Source organism: Aricia agestis, chromosome 21 (genome assembly GCF_905147365.1).
Source record: "Aricia agestis chromosome 21, ilAriAges1.1, whole genome shotgun sequence".
Taxonomy (NCBI): Eukaryota; Metazoa; Arthropoda; class Insecta; order Lepidoptera; family Lycaenidae; genus Aricia; species Aricia agestis.
Genome location: NC_056426.1, coordinates 480,921 through 491,408, shown reverse-complemented (window position 1 = coordinate 491,408; position 10,488 = coordinate 480,921). Strand labels below are relative to the sequence as shown.

The 10,488-nt window shown below is 39.7% G+C and overlaps 2 protein-coding genes across 3 annotated transcripts in view; one reads left to right on the top strand and one right to left on the bottom strand.

The window, feature by feature from the left end:
• Positions 1-303: 303 nt before the first annotated feature.
• On the bottom strand, positions 304-1,971 carry LOC121737619 (exosome complex component CSL4). Its single transcript, XM_042129283.1, has 3 exons — positions 1,649-1,971; positions 1,315-1,563; positions 304-558 (listed from the first exon to the last, which is right to left on the bottom strand). The coding sequence occupies exons 1-3, from the start codon at positions 1,811-1,813 to the stop codon at positions 310-312; spliced, it is 663 nt and encodes a 220-aa protein (XP_041985217.1). The 5' UTR covers positions 1,814-1,971; the 3' UTR covers positions 304-309.
• Positions 1,972-2,716: 745 nt separating this feature from the next.
• LOC121737532 (coatomer subunit alpha) overlaps positions 2,717-10,488 on the top strand; it is a 33,145-nt gene continuing 25,373 nt past the window's right edge. The window contains exons 1-10 of one of the 2 annotated variants that reach the window (XM_042129186.1): positions 2,717-3,051; positions 3,811-3,927; positions 4,786-5,022; positions 5,474-5,611; positions 6,379-6,542; positions 7,042-7,179; positions 7,966-8,049; positions 8,133-8,322; positions 8,609-8,761; positions 9,712-9,932. In XM_042129186.1, the coding sequence (XP_041985120.1) occupies positions 2,824-3,051; positions 3,811-3,927; positions 4,786-5,022; positions 5,474-5,611; positions 6,379-6,542; positions 7,042-7,179; positions 7,966-8,049; positions 8,133-8,322; positions 8,609-8,761; positions 9,712-9,932 (1,670 nt within the window). In that variant the 5' untranslated portion in view covers positions 2,717-2,823. Of the gene's footprint in view, positions 3,052-3,810; positions 3,928-4,785; positions 5,023-5,455; positions 5,612-6,378; positions 6,543-7,041; positions 7,180-7,965; positions 8,050-8,132; positions 8,323-8,608; positions 8,762-9,711; positions 9,933-10,488 lie in introns of both variants that reach the window. The other variant, XM_042129185.1, reaches the window with a different exon arrangement.

The following is a 10,488-nucleotide window of genomic DNA, read 5'->3' as shown; positions in this document are numbered from 1 at the left end:
TGCACATAACAAGTCGTTCTGGTGAAACAATACAATCTGGCGCTATTCCTTTATAATATCTAAGTTGTATCAAAACACGACTTGTAAACCTTCAAGAAGAGAGCGTATTCCCTATTAAAAGGCCGGTAACGCACTTGCAGCTCTTCTAATGTTGCGTGTGTCCATTGGTGATTTGATGGGCGACGGTAGTAGCAGAGACCTTTATTACTCTATGGTAGTAGCTTAGTATCAGGTAACCCATTTGCTCTTTTGTCCCCTTATTTTATAAAAAAGAAATATTAGTATAAAAAACAACAAATGTAGAAGTAATCAATCTTTATTTCCCTTTTTTTCTTCAGTATTTGTGTCAGTGGGAAATAATTTCTGATTTATGTTCTCTGGTATGACCCTTGCAACTTTCCTCGGTTCCTTCACCAAGGTTTTAGGGCACTGCATCTCTGACCAACTTATCGGCACCATACTGACGCCTTGGGGAGATCCTTCTGCAGTGGCTATGACAACGCCAAGTTCATTCTCCCCTGTTGATAGGTGATACCAATGGATTTCTGTCATTGGCAACTGTTTTGTTATAAGGAAATATTGTGCTGATTTTAAATTATGTAAAAGTTACATACATCGAGTAGCAGGAGATCAGCCATCTTAGTGGTCATTGAGAGAGGCCTATGTCCAGCAGTAGATAAATATCTAAGGCTGATTTGATTGATTGATTAAAAGTTACATACAAACCTGAACATATAATTATAGTAATTTGTACTATTTATGTATCTTTTAGAAAATGACTATAACTGGGCAGTATGTAGATATTCATACAATAATGGGCCAAGTGCGAGTCGAACTCGCGTACAAAGGGTTTCGTACCGGTATAAAAAAAAATGTTTTTTTTTGTATGAGAGCCCCCCTTAAATATTTACTTTTATTTAATTTCATTATTAATTATTAAAGTGCCTAGCTGTTACCATTATTGATTAAACGAGCTAAAAAGGCCAAAAAAAATCACTTTTCTTGTATGGGAGCCCCCCTTAAAACTTTATTTTATTTTTAGTATTTGTTGTTATAGCGACAACTGATGTACATAATCTGTTAAAAATTTCAGAAGTCTAGCTATAGCCGTTCTCGACTTACAGCCTGGAGACAGAAAGACAGACAGACAACAAAGTTTTAGTAATAGGCTCCAGTTTTTACCCTTTGTGTATGGAACCCTAAAAATGAAATAACTGAATAAATAATTATACTGTACAATTAAATTTAAGCTAAGCATGTTTGGGTGTATTTTAAAAGTAGCTATCATCTTAGTATTAACATAAAAAAGGATACAACTCTGGCCAAAATAACATCGCCCGGCCTAAAACACTTGTACGGATCAATCCTGTCTTTGTCTGTCACTTTGATATCCTCCTTTTTGAGTATCCCCTTATACGGTCTTGCTAGAACTGATGGACCTACACAGAGAATCATGCACTGAACCATTCTGGAGTTCACTACTGTCACTTTTGCAGTCACTATGTCACCAGTTTTTGGTAGCACACTGGGCGTCCGAGGACTGTCCACTGACACTGAGGTTGTCTGAAAAAGAAAGATTTTTTTTTAAGTAAGCCACTGTCTTTGTGACTTGTGAGATATACAAAAATAAACATAAAAATTATCATACATTAGCTTTCTCATCCTTTTGCATTTTTAGTACTCCAGCTAGGCTAGCATAAATATACCCGCCTAGCTCATGTGTGCCAGGGCCGGAGATGTATTCCTTGTTGGCAAGACAAAGTCTCATCCCTGGGATACATATTTTACCAATATCTTCCATTTTTTCGCTCATTGTGTATTGTTTAGGTTATGTTGCATATAAACAATGGGAATAAAATTCAAAGGACCCTGTTTCAAAGAACGGTCATTTCTCTTTACTAAAATGATTTCCACAATTAAAATTTTAAAAGATCGAAAATATGAAAATTAAAAATAAAGTAAATAAAAAACTTTCATGAGGTTAGAATTGTTTTCAAATTTGGTCTTCTTCTTTTACTTCTTATCTATGGTTGCGTCTGTCTACCATAAACTAAAAGTATAGCTCTAAATGGCAAATGTCATGTACCGTATAACAACAAAATAAATAAATAAAAAATGAATGTAAATTTATATGAAACTTGCAAGTTCAAAACAATCAAACAAATTCATTTAATCATATTTATAAACGAGAAATTGCGGGAATTAATTTCAGTTATGATTTAAATTTTCAAATCATTGTGAGAATAATTATGTGATTGCGTTAATCACATTATTATTATACATACATTCATACATTCATCTCAAGTTCTCTTGTTGTTCTCCGGCTTTTGTTACGAGACAAAGGAACGCGAGAAAAAATTTATATTTAAACAAAATTTTATGCGCGATTTGCTGTCAAGGTGACACAGAAAAAAAGTCCAGAGCGAAATTTAACGATAAATTACAATTTTAATACATTATTTTCACTTTACTGATTTATTTTTTATTTATATTTTGATTCAAAGAAAAGGTAACACAATAGGAAGCAAAATTCTGTTTTACACCGAACATCGATATCAAATTTAATTAAATCATACTTTTTCTACTTAGATCAATTTTGAAAAGTAGTGGCAAATTAAATGAGCTCTATTATTGATGAATCGCATGCATGCTCGCGAAACTCGAGTGTGTGGAGCGGGCATTACAATTGAGAATGACGATTGACGTGTCACGTCAGCCGGTTTTGACAGAACATGTCGATATTATTTGCTTGCGTGTGTTGATTGAATTTAATTGAATATTACCGAATAAAATACCACAAAAAGTCCATAAATACATTACAAAATGTTGACGAAGTTCGAGACGAAGTCGGCTCGGGTCAAAGGAATATCATTCCATGCTAAACGGCCATGGGTTTTGGCAAGTTTGCACAACGGTGTGATTCAGCTGTGGGATTATCGTATGTGCACTTTGCTGGAGAAATTCGACGATCACGATGGTCCCGTCCGCGGTATACACTTCCACATCCAACAGCCGCTCTTCGTATCCGGTGGGGATGACTACAAAATCAAGGTAAAGTTGCTTTTTGTTAGTCAATGAAATCACCATACAATATTGTTTTATGGTCTTTCTATCTAGTAAGAGATCCTAGTACTCTTTTTTAAGTAGTTTCGGATGTATGTACAATATATAATTGTTACACTTATTGTCTTTCGAGCACTGGGATACCTTTTCTATGTTATTGGTATAGGAAACATGATGTTTGCTGTAGCCTATGCTAGTAATCTTGCAGCTTCAATAGTAACATTATATTATTTATTATACATGCTTCGGCACGAATGGGCCGGCTCGACCGGAGAAATACCACATTCTCACAGAAAACCAGCGTGAAACAGCGCTTGCGCTGTGTTTCGCCGAGTAAGTGAGTTTACCGGAGGCCCAATTCCCTTCCCTATCCTCCCCTATTCCCTTCCCTTCCCATCTCTACCCTCCCCTATTACCCTATTCCTTAAAAGGCCGGCAACGCACCTGCAGCTCTTCTGATGCTGCGAGTGTCCATGGGCGACAGAAGTTGCTTTCCATCAGGTGAGCTGTTTGCTCGTTTGCCCCCTTCTTTCATAAAAAAAAATTAACAGTGGTTTACATGGATCTTTGCAATAAAATCATTACTAACATTACAAAATAATTTGTGTCCCCTCTTTATAATATATACCTTTAAACCAATTTTGATGTCATTTTGAGGATACTTAAGTAAGGAAATAATAGTTTCTTTTTATAGAGACTGTAATGTTAATATATCATATTATATCATAAGACTGTATGTGTTTTCAGGTGTGGAACTACAAGCAGAGGAGATGTCTGTTCACGCTGCTGGGGCACTTGGACTACATCAGAACAACATTCTTCCATCATGAATACCCGTGGATTTTGAGTGCCTCTGATGATCAGGTAACATCCATACTAATATTATAAATGCAAAAGTGTGTCTGTCTGTTACATCTTCATGCCCAAACTGCTGAACCGATTTTGATGAAATTTGGTTTTAGGATACTTTTCACTTGGGAAGAATGTACAGTTCCCTTGCAATAAACGAATTTTACCACAATGGGAGTTGCAGGCATCACTGGGAACTAGTTATAACACAATTTAGTATTATTTTATGTTCAAAGCTGTTGTTTATTTAGTTTAATCTTAGCAATGTCTGTTTAAATAAATGTTTGCATTCAAAAAATCTAAATTAAACCATTTGTAGTTTGCCAATTTTAATTAAATTTGGCATAGATCTACAGTTAATTAATATTAAATAGCTCCCACACCGGTTTCGGTGACGGTGGCCGGTTTCATTGAAACCAGGCCAGCTACGCAGGAGTAATTTTATAGTGCCCAAGTATGTGGGCAGTACACAAGAGCACTCTCTATTCCTTTACTCTCATAACCCAGTGGGACCGAAGACCGACACGACCGGCGAGAGATCAGGCGCAGGACCGACTTTTTACATGCCCATCCGACGCATGGATCATCTTACTTGTCAGACAATCAGGTGATCAGCCTGCACTGTCCTTACCAAACTTGGAAATAACATGTTTCCAATGCGGGAATCGAACCCACGACCTCAGAGTCAAGAGCCACACTCTATACCACTAGACCACGGAGGCGTTGTTAGATCTACAGTAGACTGAAGAGGATATAGGCTGGTTTACAGTATGGGACAATACATTATTCTTGCAGGATTCCATCTTGCATGTAAAAATTTCTGAAACACAAAGGAAGTAAAAAAAACTATATAGCTACTCCTATGTTTTACAGACAATAAGAATCTGGAATTGGCAATCTCGTCAATGCATCAGCGTGCTGACGGGCCACAACCACTACGTCATGTGTGCTCAGTTCCATCCCACTGAGGATCTTATCGTCTCCGCATCTCTGGACCAGTCAGTCCGAGTGTGGGACTTCTCCGGCTTGAGGAAGAAGAGTGTAGCCCCTGGACCCACAGGGCTAGCTGATCATCTACGTAACCCACAAGCGACAGACTTGTTTGGACAGGTATTATTATGCTAATTTGGATACTCTTCTTATCTTTCTTTTCTCTGTTTAGCTGTATATGGTGATGTAGATTTATTACAAGCTTCATGTCCACTTGTTTGTCACTCCTACCCACAAAAATGTTGCTAGCTTCTTTCTTTTGTACAGCTGTGCTGTGCATTAGTTTTTATGAGCTCTGCAAATGTGCTTTGTATGTAATGTTTTGACTGAAGACATGTAATATATAATTTTTTAAGTAACTTGTGAAAACTCGTAAATATTTAATGAATTAAATATGGTGCTTAAATGTTTAAATTCAATGTGTTAAATTGAATCTGCATTGTATTATATTTACAACTCATATCATTATCTTTACCATCTTTCTATTTCCATCTATCCGTCTATCTTTTGTGATAAAAGATGATTAACGTATCGGGATGGGATGGGAGTGCAGTCACCTCTTCTCTTGCAGGCGGACGCGGTGGTGAAGCATGTTCTGGAGGGCCACGACCGAGGTGTGAACTGGGCGGCATTCCATCCCACGCTACCTTTGATCGTGTCAGCCGCTGATGATAGACAGGTTAAGCTGTGGCGAATGAATGATGCTAAGGTGAGCTATAATTTTTATATATTTATCCATTTAAAATATGATATTTTCCATAGGAAGTAAAAAAACATGTGGCTAGGTACTTGTGAAGTTTGCTAAGTGAAACCAATGTTTTATACATATGCCCTTATGTCATCTAAGTATTATTGTGCATGTGGCCAAATTATGAATTATCGATGGTGTCATTTTGAGTCTCCTCATTCAAAAATGACACTTGATATAAGTCCAAGTTGTTTCGCATCCAAGCTCACATGTGTAGATTACTTACAACATTATACACCATCCATATTAATATCATAAATGCGAAAGTTTCTGCGTCTGTTACCTCTTAACGTCCAAACCGCTGAGCCGATTTTGCTGAAATTTGGTATGGAGATACTTTGAGTCCCGGGCAAGGACATAAGATACTTTTAAACCCGAAAAAATGTACGGTTCCCGCGTGATATTTTTGAGCAACAAAGTTGCGGGCGTCATCCAGTAGAGTATAAACCTTTATCATAACATATCACAGCAAAATTGTTACTGTATTTTGTTTTATGTTTGTTCATTTTTTGAACTGTTTTGTGGCAATTTTTTTGCACCTTTTTTTTTACAACCTTATCATAACACACTGCAAACTAATTTCTTTTTGGTGTGCATACATAGTCTGATTGCTATATCAATTTGCAAGTTAAACTTAGCCATGAGAGTAGACGACTTACAGTACTCTGCCTGCTTCATTCTATTGTATAATATTATGTGTGTTTAATTAATTATTGGAATTTTCCCAGGCGTGGGAGGTGGACGCGTGCCGCGGTCACTACCACAACGTGTCGTGCGCGCTGTTCCACGCCCGGCACGAGCTGCTGCTGTCCAACAGCGAGGACAAGTCCATCCGCGTGTGGGACATGACCAAGCGCACCTGTCTGCACACCTTCCGTAGAGAGGATGAAAGGTAGGCGGAGGAAGGAAAAGGAGGAACATTCAAGGCCATTGTGGCAAGAAATAAATATTCAAATAGTTAATAGAATCCGGCGTTATTTTGGCAAAATTTTTTAAATCTATAAAATTTTGTTTATTATTCTATCCATGAGACTCCATAATATATTACAAACTAAAAGCCGAGCTTTGTAAGGGCTCGCGTCATTTTTCTGCTTTGTAATAATCTTTAAGGCAGTTTTTTTAATATTTAAATAGTAACCAAACCTTGACTGACCGATGATAACACATCTACATATAAATAAAAATCACTATGTTAAAGTACAAATTAGTAGGCGTGATAGATTCTCCGTAAAGTGTACCACAAAAGTGCTCAGGTTGTGGGATATTATTATTTTCGTAAAGAATAACATTTGATTATTATTTTTGTAAATAATTATTAATTATTATTTTCGTAAAGAATAACACTCGACCGAACCCCGGATAAACAAAGTTCATACTATAATTCTTCACAGATTCTGGGTCCTCTCCGCCCATCCAACACTGAACCTGTTCGCGGCGGGCCACGACGCCGGCATGGTGCTGTTCAAGCTGCAGCGCGAGAGACCAGCCTACGCCGTACACAACAACACACTCTTCTATATCAAAGACAGGTAAATACACGCACGACCGCACGCACGCACGCACGCTAATCCGCACACGCACACGTATAGACACAGACACGCACGTATGCATGCACGAACGCACACACGCACGTACGCACGTGAATCTGCACACGCACGGTTGCACGAACGCACACACGCACACACATTCTATATTAAAGGCAGGTAAATGTAATAAGTCCCATAGTAAATCAGCCCCATCATTATCTGTTAACTTCATTAAATTGAACATTAATCATTTTTTAATGTCTCTGGGCGTGGTCAGGCGCGGTCCGAAGGGGGGGGGGGGGGGGGGGGCTCAGGGGACATGACCCCCCCAAAATCTAAGGTCAAATTGAAAAATCTCAAAATCTTGCCAAATAGTAAAAGGGAATTTCTAGCAATCCCCCACCACTGCGTCCGACCTTAGACAGCTGTCAAACCCCAACCGTTTGAGGGCGCAGATAAAAAAAAATTGAAATTTCAGGCCGAGACCGCGCCTGGGTGTGGTAGCACCAGACCTATATTATAGAGCAAAGTCAACATAAAGCCACTCTGATATTGGCAACTCACTGAGGTCGCCATAATTAAAGAAGAAGATTGCGGCAGTAAAAGGCTTAATATTTTAAGGCTTAGCCCCAATTTCACCAACGACTGTTAAAGTTAACGCTCGAATTAGTATCACGTTACCTCTTTCGTTTTTCTTATGAATGAAAGAGAAGACATGACATTTTAACAAGCTGTTGACACTAACAGACGTTGGTGAAATTGGGGCTTAATATTTTTCTGTGTTAACAGGCAGCTTCGTAAGTTGGACATGCAGTCTCACAAGGACTCGCCCGTAATGCAGATCAAAGGCGGCGGACGAGTGCAGCCGTACAGGTGAGTTACAAGTCATCTGACAACATGAGAGTAATCTTCCTTAATGTGTATATAACTATGTAAGTATGTATATATATTTTCAGCATGTCACTGAACCACGCGGAGTGGTGCGTGCTGGTGAGCTGGCGTGCGGGCGACACGCACACGTACGAGCTGTACGCTGCGCCGCGCGACGAGGGGGCGGCGCCCGCTGTCGAGCCGCTCAGAGGCCACGCCTCCTCCGCCGTGTGGGTCGCACGTAACCGCTTTGCTGCGCTGGAGAAGAATAACCAGGTATGTGCGAAATATATTTGTTTAAATAAGTTAATAATTAAGTACCAATTAGTGCGAAGAGGTGGTGACTGGTGGCGTCACGCCGCTCAAAGGCCGCGCCCCCTCCGATGGCTACTCGGACATAAAATTACGACTGCTAATTTTAATTTTTTGCCTCTCTTGCACAGAAAATTTACATGTGTGACTAGCTAGTCTCTTTATCACTATATTCTGCCAATTTTCACCATAAGATTAAAGTTTTCAAAGTAACATAATTATGTGATAGCTAACTACTTTTTTTTCACAGTTAGTAATCCGCAACCTCAAGAATGAAGTGTCGAAGAAGATCGCGACACCCAACTGCGACGAGATAATGTACGCCGGCACCGGCATGCTGCTGCTGCGCGAGCCCGATGCCGTCCAGCTGCTGGACGTGCAGCAGAAGCGGACCGTCGCCACGGTGAGTACGCGTCGCCACGACAAACAAATTTTTCACTATTAGAATAACTCAGATTAAGTTATAAAACACTACTGACTGTTTTCACCAACCGCCTCCTAACTCTAAATGTTCCCTAGCGGCCATTAAGGGCCATAAGGGACATATCCTACAAGATTTCACTAATTTTTGTGGGTTACCTTCAGGCGCGGTCCGAAGGGGGGGTCACAGGGGACATGACCCCTCCCAAAATCTAAGGACAAATTGAAAAATCTCAAAATCTTGCCAAATAATAAAAGAAAATTTCTAGCTATCCCCTAACCACTGACCTAAGACAGCTGTCAACCCAGAACCATCCGAGGGCGCAGATAAAAAAATATATTGGTGTAGTGACTAGTGAGTGACCCCCCCCAAAATTTCAGGCTGCGACCGCGCCTGGTTACCTTTTAACTTTTGTAAAACATAACACAACAACAAGTTTTTTCGAAAATGTAATTTATTAAATATTCGTAACTTAAAACTTCTGCTGTTTTAACTTTTAAATAATTATTTAGAGAGGTACTATCAGAGAAGTTGATTCCTAGGCAGATGAGGGACCTAAGTAATTTGGTCGCGTTGAGACCGATCAGACCGATCACAGCTAACATTAAATTGACATAGGCCGACCATATGACGCCGCGCAGGTCCGTCTGCAACTGCCTAGGAATCAATTTCCTCGATGGTACATACATAACCCTAAAAGGCCGATGGGAACACTTGACGTCAGGAGGCAGTTGGTGAAAACAGGCATGATTATAATGATTTACTACCCGTTCGCGCTAAGTTTGCCGCTGTTAACTACCGTTCTCTCACTCACTCCCAGTCACTCACAGAACCGAGTTGACAGCGGCAAACTTACCGCGAACGGATAGTAGTTAAGATCGAGTTTCACAGAAATAAGACTGTAAACTGATGCTTAATCTCTGTATTATCAGCTGAAATTATCAAAATGCCGCTACGCCGTCTGGAACGCTGACATGTCCCTAGTCGCGCTGCTCGGCAAACACACTGTGACCATCTGCACGCGCCGCCTGGAGCAACTGTGCACGGTTACCGAGGGAGCGAGGGTCAAGAGCGGGGCGTTCGACGACAGCTGCCCGCAACCCGTCTTCATATACACCACCGCGAATCACATCAAATACTGTTGTAAGGATGGGTGAGTAAAAAATATGTATTTTAAATAAGTTGTCTTTAATATACTCTCAGAATAGTTTACCACTACATACATGAGCTAAACTGGCGAAGAAATACATACATGAGCTAAACTGGCGCATAAAGCCACTGTTGCTAAATTCGACTTGAATTTGTTGTCGATTTTGACCAATCGCTACTTATCTTATTCACTCGCGCATGGATGTATTTCTATTTCGTTCTCAACGGTACGCTAAATTGTTTATCCACATAATGTATTGTCCTTGTCGCTCAAGCGACTTTTCCTAAATATCAACAGGGACGCAACATTGTATAACGTCTATATCAAGGGTGGCCAACACGCGGCCCGCCGTCTGTTACCTTGTCCCGAGCACATTTTTTTTAAGTAAAAAAGTCAATACTAAAATTACCTTATCATACCTACTTTTACTTCTACTTTTACTTTTAAAATAAAAGCTCTAAGTTCTATAGGAAAAATTAGGACTTATCCGATTTTGACTTGAATTCCACTACGAGTATACATAAAATTTGGTAGTGCGGCCCGGGGTAAAATTCTTCTT